Genomic DNA, 22029 nt, shown 5'->3' on the forward strand with positions numbered 1-22029 from the left:
CAATTTTCAGATTTAAATTATGAAACGGCCTGTATACTCCCTCTTTACTTTCAGCACAAACCGATTTTTATTGTGAATACCTATGTTGAATTCTTCAAATAGCGGAAATGATGGTGCAATCACGTTTGCGAATCCAACTAGACGTATTGCACGCTTTTATGCATTTATTATTGGTTTTAATGAAGTGTCATACGCAGCGCCCCAACAGACAAGTCCATACTCCTCCATTTTAGAATGGAAAAGTGCATGATATAATTTCCCGAGTAGGCTACTATCAACACTCTGACGTAATAGTTTTTTATCGCCATATTCAAATTAGATATTATATTTAAGAACATATTCATTAGTATTTATTAAATTGATTAAAAGATTAGTTCATTCAAGTCGCTATTTTATGATCCCTCCTGCCCTCTGGCTGTAATAACATTGAGTAATTAAATAGGACTTCATTCAAGGGTAATACGATATATAACTTGGAGTACATAATCTTCTTGGATTAGTATTTCGGCTAAATCAATGTTTTTAGGATTGACGTTATTAATTTGCAATTAACAACTTTTGTTTGACGAAATAACCGTTATTAAAATAATGCAGGGTGAAGCAATGAGTATGTACAAAAATTGGGTTTTAGAGGGGACCAAAAAAGCACTCTTTGCCAAATAATCTATACTTCCAAAATGTCTTTTGCTCTTAAACCTGTAATTTAATTAAATTTTCGCCATTTTTAAGGCAGGAACTATTTTCGAATTTTCAAAACTCATTTTTGATGGACACACAGATATCAAATATCGTCGGGTCAGACTTTTTTGTACACGCGCTTGCTCATGATGTGGAATTTTGGGAATATTTTAAAAAAATCAGAAGGGCTTTTACCATTATTATTATGCGAAATTCGCAGCTTCCACCTTTCTATCTGTTATGGTTTCTGAGACGGAAATTGAGGAAATGCAAAATTTGGGACATTTTCCCAACAATCAATTTTTGAGCTTCGGTTTATTTGGAAAGAGCGTTTATTGTCTTTTGACATCCCATATAGAACTAAAGTTTCCATTACACGCTTGTGTATTAGTGACAATATTTACTTTGAAAACACTTACTTATGCGTTCATAAAATATACTGTCCGCCAGTTTATATTGTGTTGAAAACCTATATCATATCTAAGGTTAAAAACGTACTTTCAAGGTAATGGATGAGTTATATTGCAATGGATGTTACCTAAATCAGTGGAAGAGAATGATTAGCTTTGTGGTTTCTGAAAGGGCAAAGCCGTTGAAAAAGCTGCTCATCAACATCCGCATAATGTGATTTAGGGAATTACTTTTAATCGCATTTCCATTTTAAAACATTTAGCGGCGAATTACTGCATTAATCAATTTTGTTTTTCTCCCCCTACGTTTAATTATCAAATAAAATGCTGACAGTTACAATGTGGAATTTATACACATTAATTGGGCAATTTCGTGTTCGGTTGACATTTGTGACAGTTTATCTACATAAAGTGCTAATTTTGGTAGGAGCATCAAGCTTTGGTCAACGGATGACTAATTGTAACAAATTTTCTCACATATTAGCAGAATTAAATGGAGAAAACGTTGACAATGGCAGTTGCGTTTCGAGTCAATCAACTTCTTTACTGGACGTCCTTAATGAATTCTCAAACAAATGCTTTCACACCAAGTATAATTAAATTTGCAAATATTAATTTCAAATTTAATAACATTGGAAATTCAATATTTAATTTAGAGCCTAACAAATGAACTTGTCTTTGTAAAACAGCGGCACAAAGTAAATTGCATTTTTTCCCTTCAGTGTTCGCATTACATTCTTAGAACTCAGTTATCTCATAACACAGAGCATCCATTTATTATTCTTGATTATACGTTACTAGCAACAGTTTCTCTGGCCGAAGTTATTTCTCTACACAGAACTTGGTCATATAGCCTGTCTATTAGCATTGTTTAAATGTTTTTTCTGATTTTTTAAAAGAATTTTAAAATTTTCACCATGTCGCGGAGGTGAGAAAAAAATCTACCCTTGCCAAATATGACACCTGGAGTTTTTCCAATATAATGCATCCAAAGTTAGTTCTTGGTTCATGAAATTTAAGGGGTACTCTCATTATGTATTCTAAGAACGAGGAAGAAAAATAGTTTGAAAAAAATGAGTGTGCAGTGTCTACTTGCACAAGGGGAACTGGGAGCTGGTGGATATTGACATTATCATCAGTCAGCTACCTATGCCATTTGCTGTCATGGGTGACTTTAATGCACACAGTGCATTATGGAGATCAGTGAGAACCCTAGAAAATTGGTGGGCGAGGAATGACATAGTTCTTAAGAACAGAGTATGCTCGATCTGGAAGCTTTTATGCTATTGACCTAACCCAAATCTAATATTGGGCGATTGACATGGAACAATACTACAAATAATCTACCTATAACAGTGCTCATTTTCCAGTTGTTGAAACGAAAGCTATATTATCTGCGGCAATTGGAAATCACCCTTCCGTGGTGGAATCTGGTCTCAGACAAACAAACCACAAGAAACCGCAAACGCTTATTATTAATTATGGAAAGGATAGTCAATAACCGATTACAGTAGTATTTGGAGAGAAATAATTTCCTAATCCCATACCAAGCTGGTTTTAGACAACACCGATCTACCAACGATCATACAATTCTTCTGGAGCATTGCATACAGGAAGCATTCCGCAAAGGAGACCATCTGGGGGCAGTTTCTTTAATATAAAGGGTGCGTGTGATATGACCTGGAGGTAAGTATTGCATATTAGAAGAAATGTACCAGTATAAACTGAGAGGTAATTTAGCAATGTTAGTGAAGTCCTTCTTAACAAATAGGCGTTTCTGTGTGAGAATTGATGATAAGTTCTCCGAGGATAAGGTTTCATAGAATGGGGTTCCTCAGGGGTCGACTCTTAGTTGCATTCTATGTGCTATTGCCGTAAATGACATATGCTCTAATACGCCAGAGAACATTTCTAAATTCATATACAGGGTGTTTCAAATTGAGGAGGATAACATCGCTATCTTTGTTATTATTATACTTACAGATTCGGTTAAATTGGCAAAGTTGTGTAGTTTTTGATGCTAATGGATATCCCGATACGGTATTAAAAAATAAATCTTTTCGTAGATAATTCAAAAAAGTGAAAAACGCCATTTTTAAAAAGTTCAAATATTTTAGTAGCAAAGAGAGCTATCGAAAAAGGTTTCAAGTAAAAGTTGCAAGATTGAATGGGATAAATTCAATGAAGGTAGAGAATTTTTTTTCAAATGGCGATTTCCGAGATCATCAACTTCCTTATTTTAAATGGACGCCATATTGGATTTTTTACGTCACTCGATAGAAAAACCAGGTGTCAAATTCTTGACAGAATAGTTTCCTAGCTGAAACCAAAAATTGCCAACATATGTTTTTTTACGCATGCATTTTGTTTGCTTTTATTAGAGGGACCTACCATCCAAATTTCGTTAAAATTGCTCCATAAATAAGAAAGTTGGATGTTGCACATGCGCAACACTATTTTTTGCGCATGCATTTTGTTAGCTTTTATTAAAAGGACCTACCATCTAAATTTCGTTAAAATTGTTCCATAAATAAGAAAGTTGCATTTCTGCGCATGCGCAACACGATTTTTGCGCACGCATTTTGTTTTCTTTTATTAGGAGGACCTACCATCCAAATTTCGTTTTAATTGTTCCATAAATAAGAAAATTGCATTTCTGCGCATGCGCAACACGATTTTTGCGCATGAATTTTGTTTGCTTTTATTAAAGGGACTTACCATAGAAATTTCGTTTAAAGTAGTTAGAGCGCGTTCGGCTGAAGTCAAGTGATGTACTCGGCCTACCTATTACTTACGTTAAACGTCCCCAAAAAAATGTTGTTATGAAGGAAACATAATTAGAAATACGGTATGAGTGGTATTTTATACCTCAGCACAATGCAAACGTCTTACATGATTTTTAAAAAGGTATATACAGTAGTCAACTTGACTAGTCTCCCTACTTTTCGACCCTGTTTCAAACCTTTGCACACTAAATGTTGACGACACACCGCGACTAAATATTCACAGTGTAAGCGGTAAATCCTAAACGAATGTATTTCTTTTTAATCAAAACGTATGCGAGACGTATGTAAAAGCCGGGAAACTAAATAATTTGGCGTTTTACGTGAAGTCGGTGTAGTGGATTTGGTTTTTCGATGTTGGCGCCAGAGATCCCCAGCCGCTATCTTGATTTCGATCCGATCAGTGTGTCAACAAGACGTGTGCAGGCCTTGATAAATATCGCTGGTTTTGGTGTTCTTTCTGAAAGACACCATGCCTTTTGTGAAGAAAAGTGCTCAGCAGAAGAAGGAAAAGATTGTCCTAGCTCAGCTATATACTAGACCTAGTGGAAAAGTCATCAGATTGAAACGCGTGCTGCATAGCGTGCCGCCGCGTCAGAGCAGACGCCGCTTCGGCGGTAAATATCTTCCTTATTTCATCATGAACATGTACTTTTCCGTGCAAATTTAGATTCGTCACAAAATTTCGCTTCTAATGAGACCCATCTCATTTAAGTCTTGATACAAAAACCTTCTCTAGCTCAGAAAAACTGAGTCTGTCCATAAGAGCCCATGTTAAAATACCCTGTCTTTACTGTCAAATATCTCAGAAACGGTATATAGGAACACTTTTTTCTTTTGACCATTGGAAAGTGCGTCTCTCAGAGAATAAGTAACCAAATTTTCACCAACTTCTTGTTACTTTTACCTAGGCGCTCTAACTACTTTAAATTGCTTCAGAAACAAGATCGTTGCGTTTTGCACATATGCAACACAATTTTTTGACTTTGACAATTTTTTTCTCCGTTTTTTGATAATATAACCCGGCCCAATTTATTGTAGGATGTACACAGGAAAATAAGGTCTTCCAAATAATAGAATAAAAATTTTAGGTTGCTATTTGAAAAAAAAAAGTTCGATGCCGTTACGGCGCTCCAAAATTTTTTTTCAAAAATCCGGCCCGTTATTTTTCTGTTCGGTATGCCTAAAACATATATACAAAATTTCAACAAAATCCGTCGAGCCGTTTTCTCAGAAAATTGCCAACAAACGTACGTACGTACATACAGACGGAAAAAAAATTTTATTCTTTAAAAGTTACTTAAAATGGTCTAAAACGTCGACATTTGATGAAATTTTGAAATGTTCAAAAAACGGCTATCGCAATAGCTACCTAGCACATGCTAGGAAGCTAAAAATTACAAAACCACCGATACTAAACACTTAGTATTTTATTTGGGGATTAACCTTACATTTTTGCATTTGAAAAACAAAAGTTGCATCGATTTCGGCATTGATTTAGCAGTGAGGCACATATAGTAAAGCGAGTATTACGAGTGATTTGAGGGCGCCTTAATTGGGGATATATAGCCAAAGAGGTTGATGCCCTCAAAAAAAGACAATGGTGAGATTAAACTGCCAATATACCAATTTGATTGACTTTTATTGCTGTATGGCGTGCACTTTAACAAAGTCGCTTACTGGGCTCTACTGACCATTTCCCTTACAAAAGTAACTTGTGAAAGTAAATACGAGTCTATCAACCATGAAAACGAAGATTTGTCTCAACAATTGTTCGCAATTAACACAAAAAGGTTGGAATTTTTAATAACCAGGGATACACGTATTGTCTGTATTCAATATGCGGAGGATATATAAAGGTTGTAGAACAATTCGCCCCCGAATAATTTCCAGTATAGTTTTGAAATTTGACCAAAATGTTCTTTGCTCTCTCAGGTCTATTTCTGCAAATGAAAAAGATTTCTTTGGCGTGTACCTATCCTTTGTTTGAAACTTTCACAAAGGCGTGCAATTTAGGGTATATTCTATCAAATCTGCCATTTCTTACTCGCAGCATTGTTTAAAGATTTAAATGAATGTACCAAAAGATAGAAGACTTAAATACCTGTGACATTTCCTTCATATATGCCAGCATTATCCATGCATTTAAGACTGTGTTCGAAATATGCATCCTATTCATCCACAAAAACAACCTTTCATATTCTTTATAATATATATTTACTGGATTTGGATTTTGCACCTTCCAACTTTCCTTCTGCTTTTGCAACAAGCCATTGAATGAACGGTGTATTATCTTTTTCTCCGAAGTCATTTAATTTTGATTTTATAAGCAGACGTCAAGTCATTCTGTAGCAATCATGGAATTACGAATAAACAGCCCACTTAATCAGACGATGAGTTACAAACAACAACGATCCTTACACATCCGCCATCCAGTAAATGTGTTTTGAATTTATAGGTGTCGTAATTATTTACGTTTATAAATAACCAATAAGCTTCTCTAACTTTCTGCAATTTTAAGAAATGCGTGAAAATGAAACGCTTGCTACCTTGTAGTGACAATCATTAGAATAATATGCTGAAGTATCAAGTACAAAATCCGTAAACTAAGTTTGTAATTACGCTTCAATGTAATTTAATTGCGATAATATTTCCTATAAGGTAAACATGTTGCTTTAAGTTCGACGAATACATAGGTAGAAACACAATTAATTTATGTTGATTTGTATTGCTCTGTACTATACAAGAACATGCTGTTTGCACTCCTTGTAGTAAATAGTTCAACCCTCTAGTGGAGTATGGCACTTTGTCTCCGAAAGAGACAAAGTGATTTTGCAAAATCAGCTCGTTACATTGTTACAAGCTGTAGAAGTAAAATTAACATCAAATTTAGAAGAAAGACAGCGTCAGAGGTTTTTTAATGCTTGCTCGAGAACGGAACGAAGAGTAGAAATCACGATTATCGGTATTAATTGGAGTTCAATTTGAATTATCTTCCTTTAAATGACGTAAACAGTTTTTAAACGTGATATAATTCAGCGAAAGATGAAATCTTAGTTTAGTTTATGGAATTAAATTCAGCTTAGAAATTTATGAGAATCTAGTGCCCTTTAATTAAATCACTTTCCGTTTGCGGTTCGCACAGATGCTGTTAATGTGCCTTTTTTTTGCTTCCATTGCGCGATATAGGGCACCTGTAATCAAAGTTTTAGAAGCTCAAATTCGAATATACTAGCAACATTGGTATAAGATGCTGCGAAATTGTGTTCATCGGTACATGTTTTAAACATAACTAAAACCAGTAGCTTATTCTTCTGAGGTTTCGTTAAATTTATACGCGCTGTATTTTAATTAATTTAATTCGCTTTAGTTTAATTGGGTAAGTCCCGTGTTACCAATCTTGCATCACTTGCTGACAGTTTGAAGTGTTAAAATTGTAAAATGTGTATAAATGACGTTGTTTACACTGAAGTGAAGCTAAACTTGTAAAATTCATTTTTCAATCAATCGCATCCACGTTGTAGACGTGGAAATATTCATTCGTTCCAGTAGGCGTCGGTTGAGTTGAGGGAATTGTTTAAATTGGATTGAAGTCAAACTTTATAATGGAAACTTGTAAAACAGCAAAGCTTATGAAACTTGTAACCGACGAAAAAGTCAGTCGGATTTGATTCATATTATAGCAACTGCTCTAATTCAAACATATTTAAAAGATCGATCGCAATGCGTGCATTTAATGGGTTCGACATCTCATTATCGAAAACTAACTAGAGGTGTCCCACAAGGGTCAATACTTGCTCCGCTTCTGTTCAATTTGTACTCGTCCTACCTACCTTCCGTCGTAAAAACATGTTCAGTTCACATGTACGCCGATGATTTACAAATGTACTACTCGTTTGATAGTGAAAATAGCACTGAAGCTTTAAATCTTATTCAAAGTGATCTAAATGCACTTGCTACAGGCTCTTTACACCATTCATTAGTAATCAACCCCTCAAAATCGATGGCTATACTTTTTGGCAACAAACATAAACTTGAAAGGCTAAAGGAGCACTCAAGGTTATATATCGGTGATCAACAAATAATCATATCAGATGAAGTCAAGAATTTGGGAGTAGTAGTTGATAATACCTTCAGGTATACGAAACTAATAATGAATTTCATTCAACGAGCAATCATCAACCTTAAATTAATCTTTCCCCACAGACACTACCTTACACAAACATTAAAAGCAAATCTTTGTAATTCCTTAGTGCTGAGTCACTTCAACTACTGTTCCCAAGTTTATGGCCCCGGTATCACACAAAATATTTCGGCCAAAATACAACGTATTCAGAACTGTTGCATTAGATTAATATTTGGAATAAAGAAGTTCCAGCACGTGTCACATAAAGTAAAAGACTTATCTTGGCTCAATATGGCAAACAGAAGACTCTTAAATGCGGCATGCTTGTACCACAAAATAATGCTAGACAAATCCCCGCCATACTTGTATAATAAAATAACGTTCAGATCTGACGTTCATAATCTTAATATTCGATTTAGAGGGAGAATAACGCCACCGATACATCGTACAAGTTTGTTTAGACGATCCTTTACGTAGGTATGACTTTTATAAAATTTATTCCTCTATTTCGGAACCACTGAAATCACTACCACTGTGTACCTTCAAGAAAAGAATGCGCCAGAATCTGCTAGACAGTCAGTTTAAATAATTAAAACGTACAAACATTACCACGTCTGGGTTCACCCAGAATATGTAGGTACACTTTTCACTATAACCACCTGTTATATCACTAATTAATCTTTACATCGCTGCACCGACATCCTTCATCCAATTATCATCTGACACCATAATTTAAGTTAATTGGCAAAATGTTTACAAATTCAGTTTTGCACGATGAACAATCTTTCACTTATTTTTTTCAGGGAATTGGTGGTAGATCAAAACTTGCATTTATTTGCAACGCCTGAACCAATATCCCCTGTGATTTTCACCATACAGCTTAGGTATATGCATTTGTCTCCTTATTACACTCTCAGTCTTTGTTTCTAAGTTGTTATGACGTGAAAATAAATGCATTATTATTATTATTATTATTATTATTATTATTATTATTATTATTATTATTACACATTTCCATTTATACTTTCAATAATTTTGGAGCTTTTAGCAGTTTTGTGATATAAATTGAACAAAAAGCTTTTTACGAGTAATAAAGTAAGAATACTCTCGTGATTTACCAAAGCTACAAATCGCAATTTTACATCATTTTGATTTTATTTAAAAAGGCAATTAAACGTTCAGGTCTTCGTATTAAATTAGATCAGGTTGGTGATAGGTACTAGCTTTGCAATAATTCATGACATTGTTCCGCCCCATAAATAATAATTAATCTGTTATCCCAGTTTATCATAACTTATTTTCTTGTGTATAACTGACTGAACGCGCTCTTAGTGTTTTGGGAGTAGGTAGTTGGTACCATTGGCATTGACATGACTTTCATTTTCGCTTTTGTCGTGAGAATAGCCAAGAATGTCGCTTTGATTTGGAAAATGATCACGCTAAAATAGTTTATACTAATTATCTAAGTGTCTTCACGCGAATAGGATACGACTGTAATCCTCTTGAGGTAAAAATATTTTCATATAATTCCTCCTTGTTAATACGTTTATTTTTAGGTTATGCCATACGTGTTAATTTCATTACCCATCTTTATTTGATCTATACCTATTGTAATACACAACCCATTTATTAATGGGAATCGGAAATTCTAAAGTCCGCTATTTTGGCTGCTTTCTCCGGCCGTCTGCTTGACTGGGTCTTTATGTCAAATCACCTATCTATTTAGTTGTATTAAAGCACCTGTATTATGAAAAAAATTAAACGTTGCTTTTGGGAAATGGCGGTCCTCGAAATCCATCTTTATTGAGAAACTTTAGTCGCTGAGGAAAATGTATTTCTGAAATTTTTTTGCTACGTCTGTAAATTAATGTGTATTTTACTCGTACGTGAAACAGTTAAAAAATAAAGGAGTGCACATCCGGCTTTTCGCTAAGCGTTCTTCTGTTGTTGAGAACGTGGAGCGCAATTAAAACACTGCAGCCTTAATTCCGCTGTTTACAAAAGGAGAATTTACCTGTTCAGATTTCAATTGCTCGCGGAAATAACGAATAGCTTCATTTTGCTGTAGTTAGAAAATGAGTTTATCTCCCCTTTAGAATTAAATTAAATGTATTCATTATACTCCCCGTTGATAAATTAATTTTATTAGATGATTGGAGTGTGTTAATAAAACTTAATTTAACAGATTAATGTGCCGAGACTTCCAAACATCTTGTATAGAATTAATCGGATTCCCCAAGGATCCAAGCAACAGGATGGTATATTCAGATTACCTCGTCGGATAGGTAAGACATTGAACGAAGTATTCAGCATTTACCTACAGGTAGTGAATCTAAATTTTCTTTTAGGTTCATTTCATTGGCGAAGAGTAGATTTACAGAATCCATCTTGATACACATCTACTCTGTTTCGTTCAAATGTTAGCATGGTGTTAGTATTAATTCCAAACCAATCTACATTGCATTAGAAAATATAACAATTTATTATTATATTTATGCTATGGATTTTATTCGTATGGTGATGGTCACATTTTCGAAAGATGGTCAAGCGAAATTTACGCCAAAGTACAAATTGCATTCTGATTCTTCTAGTTTACGAAATTGACTGATAAAAGTGACAAATGAAGTTTCATAAACGAGGTAGTTACAATTTCGGTAACGTTAACACGACAGTTAATGGAACTAAGGATGTTTAGTTAATACAGCCCCAGGTAACAAGTGTTATTAATTTTAATTATGGTGTAATATACAAGTTGGCGTGGTTTTCTGCAAACTGTACCAGAATTACAAAGAAAATTCTTGTAAAAGTAATGCTGTGTAACAACAAAACGTAATTCATTTCGTCCTGGATTAAATCGTATGTAAACGAAGTTCGCTCTAAAGCCATAAAATGTATTAATAACGAGGAAAGTTTAAAACAAAAACACGGTTATCATTCCACATAAATTAAACACAGCCACGCTCGCTCACATTCACACAAATCTAGTACCACTTAAATGGCACTTACAACCATCCTTTGGGAATTCATTTAGGGGTTGTACGTTGACCAAATATGTGCCAAATCCAGAAAATATGCACTGTGTTAACCTAAACTCTGATGAAAGTCTTACAGTTTTCAATTAAATAATTATAATAGGAACGTAACGGAAATTAAAAAAGACCTGTAAATTCGTTACTGTCGAGCGCCGATTGGTAACTTTATGTTTCCATTAATTACAATTTAAAATAAAACTACCTCAAAACCAAAGAGAGAAAAGGGATTATCAGTCAAATCTAGTCATTATTTGGACAATTAGCTCTAGACATTCCTTTTTTATAAGCAAAAAAAGCCCTTTTAATTACATAGTGCATGTCCAGTCACATGTATTGGACGAAAGCAAATGTGTAACACCATTTTCTGAATTAAAATGTATAATTATAGTACTAGATTTTCCCCCGCGACTTCGTACGCTCGGTAATGACGGATATATGACAACGAAAACTCAGCTTACAGAATGTAAAAATGTAGGTAAATATACATCGACACGGTACGCGAAGTAGCACAATGCGACATCAACGAAAAAAGAAGTTTTTAAAACCCTGTAATCCGATCGGGAATTTAAACTATCCGAAGACACATAGAGACACAACAAAGTTTCATGAAAATCCATCCAGCCGTTCAGGAGGAGTTCAGTCACAACATAACGTACACAAAAATGATATACGAGTATATAAAGATTATAAATTTACTGAATACGATTAGGCTTATATTTGATATGTATGTTGTTTTGTCAATTCATCAACAGTGTCTAATACTTTTATCAGCTGCAATAATTATAAAAAAAAACAAAAAGATAAATTAGGTAATGTCTATTTCTTTTGGTCCAATTATTATACGTCTGGGCTCGTAGGTACATTTGAACTAACAACCATATATGTATTTCTTGTACATAAAGGCAAAGTTTTGTAAATGTACATTTGACTGATTAATCAGTTTTAAATTTCTAAACCCACCGTTCATAAAGATATGTTAAAATCTCTGTTAGGAGCATATGTTTTAAATTGTACAAATATAAATATTGTTGTGTAAATTACATGGGGGCGTCGTTTCTCTAGGTTGAAACAATGAGAGCGAGTAGTGTAAAAAAATACGTGTTAAAATTTCGCATAACTTCGTAAGACGTGGGACTTTTTTCAAATGGATACAGAAAGGAAAAAGTGTGTTGAATTGTCATTTTGAATGTTAGTTTCTAAATTTAGTGGGTGATTGTTTACTTCATTTAATTCTAGTTCTTGTATTTAGTTTTTATGTTAAATTTAAAACTCATAAATAATGAAACATTTAATCTAATGGTTATAGTTTTAGCTGGTCACGTGTTAGTTAAATAGTTATTATCGAACAAAAATTAATTGGTTTTGCGATAATCAATGCCACGTGCGAGATAAGCAACACAGGTGTTGATCAATTCGGGCAACGGAGCGGAATTTCGAGAATCGCGAGGGAACAACTAAGTTGAATTTATTAGTGGAATTCTTGACCTCAACCGCAAAATCCTACGTTGCGGTATAACCTTTGAAGAACGTGCTCCTAAGGGGTCTCCCAACAGATAAATACAAATCTTCATTAGAACACTGGAAAATCAAGAAAGTTTATGTCGTGATGACATCATAAGTAAATTGTTGGTGGAAGAGGAACGTCAAACCAGATTAGATGGACTGGTGGCAAAAACAAACGAGGTCAGCAGTGTAGAAATCCAAAGAGAACCATGGTAAATGCCGAAGAATCATGGAAACAAATCGAAAGGAGAAAGTAAAAGTGACCATCGAGATTATAAATGGTATACGTCTGGAAATTTTGGACAGAAATCTCGTGACTGTCCAGAGTTGGAGTTCTTGTGGCAACAACGACGCAAAAAAAAAGGTACGACAAATAGTGCCATAAGCGAAGTTCATTCAGTCCACAAAGCCAAAGCGTATTGCTCAGTAGGATTTAAGGGAATTAAATTAATTAAATTAAACACCATTAAAAGAAGACTTTATCGAACTGGATGAAGATTACTGCGGCATCATCAAGATAGGAGATGGGGATGAAACCCAGGTAGATGGCAAGGGCATCGTAATGATTCGTACACCTGAAGAAAAATCAAGTTGTCCGAGACACTATACGTTCTAGACCTTGAATGTGCTTTGATGTCGGTTTTAAAACTGAAAGATAAAGGTTTGGACGTCACATTCACTGGTGATAGAGGAGTGGTCTTGCATATTGGATGAGCTGATCTTCAGAGTGAAGATCGAGTATACGTTGTAAATACTGGGGATGGAAGAAGTGAATATTTTACCATTGGACAGAAGACTGGTTTAGCATGCAGAGCGGTCAACAACATGTCATCGTAGATTTGGCCATGTGAACAAAAGGGATCTGGTGAGAATTCCATTTCTCAAAGATCTCTCTAAAATCCCTTACGAAATCTGGCACGATAATAATTTAAAGTTAGAGGAGGTAAATTTAATCAAGATTTTTGGTTGACTCTTTATTCACTTCTTTTTTGACACCCTTTACAAAACGTAGGTCCTTTGGCGGAGCAGTGCATACTTTATATAGAACCAAAAAGGTTTCTATTATATGCAGTTTATTTACAGTAGTCTTTCATCTAAAGCATAATGGCCTACCGTGTTCACAAAATTAATTGTACTGCAGTAGGGTAGAATTTTGATTTGATTCTGTAAAGGTTAAATTTAGTTAAGAGTGTATGTATTATCCGTAAGATAATGTCAATATGATAAGCAAAGGATTGGCAATCAAGGCTCCTGAAGTAAGAAATGTAAAGAAAGCATTATTCGCCTTCTGAAAGGGTCTACGTACGTGCAATTATTGCGCTTTGTATAAAACCATTAGCCCTAGAATGGGGGTTTACAGTATAGTTAAATTCCGCAATTCTAATTTAATAAGCGTGTACCTGAAACCATAAAACATTTTTTTGGACAGTAAAAGTTTATTTAAAAATATATGCAGATTAGCAAAAAAATAATGAACATGTGCTGTTTTAAAGGTTTATTCAAAACGATATGATTGTGGCGGGCTCTGTGACGTAATAAGCCCGACCAATCAGCTCCTAGAACCATTCAGATGACATAACGACTTGGCAATATTGCAGGAGAATAGCATTTATAACTTGCGTCATCTGTCACAGGCACTTGTCACTTTCGTGCTAGATGCAGTTAAACATCCCTCTCAAAACGTCAAATGTGACAAACGTCAGACCCTCGCGTAAGGTTGCCAGCTCACTTCTACGTGATTGGTTGTAGGTTTCTGACGTATTTAGTCTGAAGCGTTTCAAATTCGGACTAAAAACACAGCTTTTCAATAATTTATTTTGGGTTTATTTTACTCGCAAATAAAAATTGAGGACACACGGGTTTTTTATTTTTAATGTACTTTGTGGATCAGAAATAAAAAATGAAGGCGGGATGAGCCCATTTGTTATTTTAAAAGCATGATGGTCCTGTAGTTAAGGGCTGAGTGAATTATAAAAGTGACTACCAGAAAATGAGCTTAGTGCCAAGATTATTCGCCAAAAAATAGCAGTGCCGGAATAAATTTACTAAGGAAACGTATTTCAGCTTTATTGTCGACATCATAGAACCTCCCATTGGTGAGTAACCCCGCGTTTTTGTTTTTCACACACTAGCGATGTATTATTAACCAGCTTGCGTTGTTTTCACGGAGAAGCTTTGTCTTTTTGTAGAAACTCGATCAGAAAGATATTAAGTAAAGTAAATTGGGAAAAGCAGTATAGAAAGCTCAGTTGCCAAAACTACTCCGTGAAATATAAAAAGAAAATAAAACATATCATCGCTTTTCTTAATGACCTTCGATGTTTATGAAACCCAAGTTTAACTTTTTTATATTTGCGAGTTCCAAATTTTACCCAATTTCCTCTTGAATCAGAAAACGTACTAGCCTCTTCGACAATAAAATTTTCTTTATTCAATATAGAGAGGGACATATGGAATAAGGAAACGGAACACTGCACTTCGTGTGAAGCGGAGTATTTGTAAAATAATAATAATTCAGATTACATATGTATTTATTTCCCGGGAAAAGTATAAATAAGCACACATACCACAACTAAGAAAAACAATTCAATTTCAACAAACTAGTTGAGTGGCCGTGGGACATTTTCAATGAATTGTCCTTGAACATTACCAATCGGGTCATAATTGCAGGCCACGTACACTATATTTTTAGATGATTTTGCTACACCGACACCCAATTTCCGACTACTTTTCCAAATTAATTGAGTAAAATGATAAGTACCCTCCATGCCATCGTTTGTATTGTAATCGTACTTTTGACTTTCATTGTACCAAACTTCTACTGCTGTCAATGCTATGTCTTGATTCGTTTGTTTGTATACAGAACTCCAAAACAGGTTTTCGCCATAAGGGTTGTTTGGACGGTGAGAAAACGTGTCTGTTTCTGCAAGATGGTTGGCCCAGTCTTGGGCGAAATTGTTCAGCTATAGTAACATAAAATTTGATTATACTTTGGTACTCTAGGTAATGCCAATACAATTCAGATGACTTAGTCTGTAACTGCATTGCATAATTTCAGACACTGTTTTTTTAAATGATTGCTAATAATTTTGACTAAAAATTAAAAAAAAAAAGTAATTATACCCGACTGTCCAAGGTTAAGGGAGGTACTCCATGTTGCGCTCTGTATCGATTGTGAGCATTCAAAACGGCAATATTAAGTCGTCGGTCTCCTAAAACTTTTACACACTTGCTAATATACTTTTTTGATATAAAAGTGTCCCACTTACCTGCCACTAAACTGGCACCTACAAGGAACAGTAAAACCAATGCTGCTTGCATGTTTAACTTCTGAAGTTTGAATGAACCGTCAGAAGTGGTACTCTTTTATACAGAGTGTTATCACTTCTTTAACGATAATATTCCTAGCAAATATGCCAGATATTCATTTTTTATTTATCAAGCACATTTTTAGCAACCGTAACTACCTATGATTGATAATATTTGCGAACTAATTGCGCGTGTAATTATATGCATGTAAATGAGGCAGCACATATATGAAATTTTCCTTTGATAGTGGATAGCACTCTGATTAGCCGAAATTGGTGCAAAAAATAGTAATTTAAACGTCTGCATCGAGTGGGTATAACCAATTAATTCGGAACTCTTTGCATCCCTGGGAAAACGTGGTAACAATTAATGAATAATTCTGAACATCATGTTTATATAACCAATTTTTAATTCAGTTAATTTTTATGACATTATCTTTGAATGTTTGAATTGCCAGAAGCATTTTGGATTCAAATTCAACTTTGCCATGAAGTTTGACGTTAGTCGATAATCAAGGCATTTGCGAAGATATTGAAATACGAATTTCTGAACGTTTCTTTGCTAAAGTCAACTTCTAGGTGTAGGTAAAGACATCCCCACAGTACACAATCTTTGCACAAATTACCTTTAGATTTTCATTCTCCTGTTCATATTATATTTTTTAAGGGTGAAATATTTTTTATAATATGGAAATTGACCATGTCCCTGTCATGTCTAAACGTTTGAAATTGTGAATAAAGTAATTCGCTCGAGAAAGGTAAATCTAAAGATGCAAGGCTAGCTTAGTTCGTTAGGTTATTCTTTGGGGAAAATATTTTTACTTTTCCCTTTGATCACAAAAGCAAAGAACACCATCCTTTTTTAATTCTGTTTTTTCTATTACGATGACTTTTTTATGTTTTTTTTTCATCTTATAGCATCTTCAAGAAAATTCTTATGAACACTGTAAATAATTTTAATATGTAACTTACGGAATTCAAATATTTTATATTACATACAATGACATTAATAAGTCCTATGAAGGAAATAGTGCTTATATATTTTTCTTATTTCTACTAATAGTACAGTCAATTTGGCACGAAAAACTGTCGTTTTTGGAAAAAAATACCTTATAATTTTTTTGCATAAATCGTTGTTACCTTAGAAAAGCTTAATTCCAAAAATCCGGGATAGTACCGTGGGGCAATTTTGAGAAAACTCAAAAAGTTTTTGGATTCGATTTATCTCGAAAACGATAAGTTTTTCAAAAAAATTTATTGAATAAAAAATGTTGCGGACGTTATTATCCCAAAGTTCCCAAAAAAAAGTGTTTCTACTTTTTCACCGAAAAAAAATTTTTTTCTCTCGCAATTGCAAATGCAAACGTTATTGGCCGTGCAAAAACCTACAAAATGCACATACACTTTTTTTTACGTACACAGAAGCAGAGTACGTGGTCCGAAAGATTTATGTGTACATAATTGTGTATGTACATACTGTACTCATAAATACATATGGATGTTAACTTAAGCTTTTTTACAAGGACAAAGTTAAATTTTGTTTTACGTGCAGTATTTAACTGACTTCTGTCCTTGGTCTGTTAAATTTATGTTTTGTTGAAAAGAATAAAGTTTATTTCTTAATCCTTGTGTCCACATTTATTATTTTCACTAGTTTCGCGATAATCCGAAAATTTGATAATCCGAAAGGTCGGTGGTCCGAATCGATTCGGATTAACGAGGTTGTACTCTACCTACTTGTTTTGATTACTATTTTGTTTTGTATACGTGAACCCATTTTATTGAGGGGGCGTGTGAATAACAATAAAATGTACTTGTTTGAAAAGAAAAAGTTTGGCAACATCGTGTATGTAAAACGTGGTGTGTATGAGTTAGGTTATGAAGTTATGTAGTTGTGCACGTGTTTGTTTCCAGTTTCGTTTTAGTTCTTTATGTATCAAGGGCATTAAGGCGATATTTATGCCGAGGGCGACAGAGCCCGAGGGCTTCTGGCCCGACGGATTGTAAGTCGCCCGAGGGTTAAATATCGAGTAATGCCTGAGGTGCATACAACATTTTATTTTTCATCGTTCCAAATAATGCATTTCCAATATACAAATGTAATGATTATTATTTTTCATTTGCCTATTATATGCCAATTATATCTGTCATATGAGATATATAAAGCAGTCTATGACGCCCGAGGGCAGAGGGCATAATGAGATGACAATCCATTATGCCCTCTCATTATGCCCTAAAACTGCCTGTCAAATATATTGATGGAGTTATGTCATAAAAAAAGGTGCTACTTGATTCGTATGAAGCACTAACCAAATATATTATGTCCGTAATACATGTTTTACTCCAAATAAACGTATTTCCAATATAACATTATTGAAATCATTTAATTAGATCACCATACATTTGTGACGTCAACTATTGTTTATGTTCTATCCCTATCAAGTGTTTTATTCCTTTTAGCTCCCCGGGCCAGAACAAGGATCTATTCCTATAGTATATTCGTAATGAAAGTAAAATAATCTTTCCAACTATGTGTTGTAAGACCTATATAGCCATTTAAAAAAAGCAAAATCTCCGTGTCAAAAAACCATACGGGACAAAAATTTTCTTTTCATGCTTTAAGTCCGAAAACTTTCAAACTGATATCTCCAACCGTTTTCACACCAGTGCTTTGGTTCCATCTTTATTAGCCACTCTGTATAATATGTTCTTTAGAGTAGATGTCTCGGATTCTACGATGAACCTTCGATCTTCCAGGAACGATCGGACATAGTTAGGTAAGATGCCATGTAAGTTATATTTTTACAAATAATGATATTATTATAAAAAAACTGAGCGTAATCTAATTTGGTGTCGGTAGTTTGTAGGTACTATAATTATTGATCACAATTATTTAATTTAATTACTGATGTTATGGAAATTACACTTTCGGGTTGTCTAAACAGTTTTGCATTTGGGCTTAATTAGTTTCTATCCATTCAATCGATCATTAGCGGAAACAACTAATCTTCTCATTACCTTCCTATTGTATCTATACATTTCCGAAAAAGTACAAGTATACTGATACCTGAAATAATAATTGAAACAATTACCCTAATGACACTGTCATATCATCTAAAAGGTAATTAAGGCGTATATAAATCGTAATACCTCCTTATCGAAGCTTTTATTTGGCCCTTGGTAGCAGAGTGAAAAGACTACAGAAAGTTTTGAAAGTACATTTCTTTAATGGTGACATCAGTTTCATCAAAAACTAGCAAAATTGTAGAGTTTTTACATTAATTTTAAATTAATTTTGTATTGAATATGCAAAAAAAAACACTGGGGCGAAAATCTCCCCACCTGGTACCTGTTTTAATTTTTTTAATCACGACACCTTGTTTCATTTCGGAGGGGTCCAGCAGGAGTTAAAGAATTTTAATATACTTTGTTTTAGTGGTTCGCCACAGTGACGGAGCATTTCGTTACGGATACATCGCATCCCGGGGAATGTGCTGTCTCCTGATCGGCTTTGGTTTCCGCTTTTCGAGAACAGTGTGTGTAAACATGATCAGCGATATATTATTAGTTATTTCCCGTAGGTCATTTGTCACCTCCCCGTCTGTCCCACGGAGAAATGCTGGGTATCAGGGAAACAGCAGGAATCTGCTTCCAGACCTATCCGCTGGTAGCATCCGGTGTGATGGTACAGACATACTCTCGTCACGACTCTCTTTGAGCTTCGCGAATTCTCCGACGACACTCTGCTGTACGTTTTTTGAACACTATTAAGGTTCTCTATCGTGGGACAGCAGTGAAGTAGGTACCCAAATTCATATTTCAATATGATCATCGGCTAACGTCACAGCTCACGGTAATACTGTATTACCGAAGTTTGCTTAAAACACGAAATTTGAATCCAAATTGCTTCTCGCACACCAAACATTCACAAGAAATTTAACAAAAATTAACTGATTTAAAAAGGGTTATAAAACACTATGCGTATTAAGAATTTCCCTTAGCTTAATGCTACCGCGTTTTCCTAGGGATGCAAAGGAATTAATTAGCTATATTCACTCGATGCGAGTTCAAATTAATATTTCTTCTAATTGGAATGTTATTTAATATGGGAAAATTTCACACATATGGTGTCTCATATAAGTATAATTACAGGCGCAATTAGTTTGCAAATTGCACCAACCATAGGTAGTTAATGTTGCTCATCGAGTATTCCTGAGACATAAAAAAATAATATCTGTCATATTTACGAGCAGTACAATCGTTAAAGAAGTGATAACACTGTATAAAAGAGTACTAATTGTGACTGGTCATTCAGACTTCAAAAATTAAACATGAAAGCAGGATTGGTGTTACTGTTCCTTGTAGCTGCCAATTTAGTTGCAGGTAAGTGGGACATGTTTATATCGCAAAACTATACTATCAACTGTGTAAAAGTTTTAGAAGCCGGGTACACTTAAGGCTAACGTTTTGAAAACTCACAACAAATACAGAACACGACATGGAGTACCTCCCTTAATCTTGGACAGAAAGGTATAATTTGTTTTTTTAATTTTTAATAGTATTACTACTCCTGTCCTAATTATGCAATTTTAGACATGATATTTTTTGGATATTCTAGGGATTTCTAGCAATTATTAAAACAAAACCGTGTTTGACTCCAAACAATGTCTGAAATTTTAATACAATGCAGTTGCAGATTAAATAATCTGAATCGTATTCGCAGTACAGTATCAAAGTGTAATCAAATTTTCTCTTACTAGCTGAACAACTTGGCAATGGACTGGGCCAACAATCTTGCACAAACAAATTCGTTTTATCACCGTCCAGAAACCCCTTATGGCGAAAACCTGTTTTGGAGTTCTGTCTCTACACAAACGAATGACGAGATAGCAATAGAAGCAGTACACGTTTGGTACAATGAAAGCCAAAAGTACAATTACAATACCAATGATGGCATAGAGGGTACTTATCATTTTACGCAATTAATTTGGAAAAGTAGTCGGAATTTGGGTGTTGGTGTAGCAAAGTCGTCTACTAATAGAGTGTACGTGGCCTGCTACTATGACCCAGCTGGTAATGTTCCAGGACAATTCAGTGAAAACGTGCCACCGTCACTGTATTAATTGTTGAAATGGAATTGTATTTGTGTTGCATTCAGAAAATCTAAAATAAAACGGAAAACATAACAGCATGTAATAATTGATCGATATAGAATTTTTTTCGGTATGTGAAAATGCAAAAAAGTAAAACATGTTGTATTTAAAAAACTTTCTAAGGTTTGAAGTTTTTAGAATTGATCATTAGTTTTAAAACATCTTACGATTAAAATTTAAATCACTCTCGTGTAGCATCAAGTCAGTATTGTAGATTTTGGAAGACTTTTTGAAATTCAAATCAACGGAATCATATGTAGAAGGCTAAAAGAAAATGAGTCAAACGTCAAAAATTTTGAAGAATCTCGAATAATTTGAAAACCTGCTGGGTATAGGGAGATGTGGTATCAAGTGGTATCAAACAACGTAGATTTCCATGTAGATTTTGAAATGCAATAAAAAATACAGGATGTTTTATTTAAAATCAAAAAGTCGGTATCCACATCCGGTGAAACTATCATATTTTCTTTCAGTAGGTATTGAAAAACTATGTCGGTATGGAAATTTTTATGAGAACCTGAAAACGTTTAGGTAACGGTACAACCTGTATACATTTAAACCGTATTAATAGCTTCGGGATGAGTTAAATGATTTTGTTTTTTGAAGTGACTACTTATTAATTATACCTGTCACCATCAGCGATCAACTGATTTTGCATACTGTTCGCTGTTCGTACCAGTTTTACTGTTGAGACGCATTTGTTTGGTTTTATTGTAGTTTCATTTTTACATCAATTAAAGATGACTTTTAGAACCTACATAACATCAGTCAGGTTTTATAATAGACTTCGCGCCAAAGGACCAACTCTACTCGGTTTCTTTACCTTAGACTTTAAATTTTTGCTCATAATTGATTTCTTTTTACTTATCTTAGCGAAGGTAATGCAACAGAGGCATTTATTTATTATTATTATATGAACTTAACTTAAATCGAACCAGAACTGTGTTATTTCAAAGTAACTATCGGTTAGTTCGGAAAATTTAATCTCAAACTCTTCGGAATATTAAAAAGGAGAAAGTTATTGAACCTTCGATAG

General features: G+C 34.4%; 2 protein-coding genes and 1 long non-coding RNA gene across 5 annotated transcripts in view; 1 reads left to right on the top strand and 2 right to left on the bottom strand.

The window, feature by feature from the left end:
- Positions 1–22029, bottom strand: part of LOC116167179 (dopamine receptor 2) — a 76251-nt gene that overhangs the window by 28982 nt on the left and 25240 nt on the right. The window lies entirely within an intron of this gene.
- Positions 15046–15951, bottom strand: LOC116167180 (Golgi-associated plant pathogenesis-related protein 1-like). Its single transcript, XM_031482437.1, has 3 exons — positions 15802–15951; positions 15656–15750; positions 15046–15495 (listed from the first exon to the last, which is right to left on the bottom strand). The coding sequence occupies exons 1-3, from the start codon at positions 15851–15853 to the stop codon at positions 15133–15135; spliced, it is 510 nt and encodes a 169-aa protein (XP_031338297.1). The 5' UTR covers positions 15854–15951; the 3' UTR covers positions 15046–15132.
- On the top strand, positions 19025–20609 carry LOC116167181. 3 transcript variants are annotated; one of them, XR_004144474.1, is made up of 4 exons: positions 19025–19374; positions 19422–19638; positions 19993–20223; positions 20275–20609. It is a non-coding gene; the product is annotated as an uncharacterized LOC116167181 (long non-coding RNA). The 3 variants fall into 3 exon arrangements; XR_004144475.1 differs by having other exon boundaries at positions 19025–19235; positions 19277–19374; positions 19422–20223; XR_004144473.1 differs by having other exon boundaries at positions 19422–20223.

The sequence above is a fragment of the Photinus pyralis genome, unplaced genomic scaffold (assembly GCF_008802855.1).
Source record: "Photinus pyralis isolate 1611_PpyrPB1 unplaced genomic scaffold, Ppyr1.3 Ppyr1.4_LG3b, whole genome shotgun sequence".
Taxonomy (NCBI): Eukaryota; Metazoa; Arthropoda; class Insecta; order Coleoptera; family Lampyridae; genus Photinus; species Photinus pyralis.

Bases quoted from the DNA above. Each gene is read 5' to 3' on its own strand.
- LOC116167180 (XM_031482437.1), bottom strand. From the start codon at position 15,853: ATGCAAGCAGCATTGGTTTTACTGTTCCTTGTAGGTGCCAGTTTAGTG. The intron at 15,751-15,801 runs GTAAGTGGGACA...AGTGTGTAAAAG, and splicing joins AGGTGCCAGTTTAGTGGCAG to TTTTAGGAGACCGACGACTT. The intron at 15,496-15,655 runs GTATAATTACTT...ATGTTACTATAG, and splicing joins CCTTAACCTTGGACAGTCGG to CTGAACAATTTCGCCCAAGA.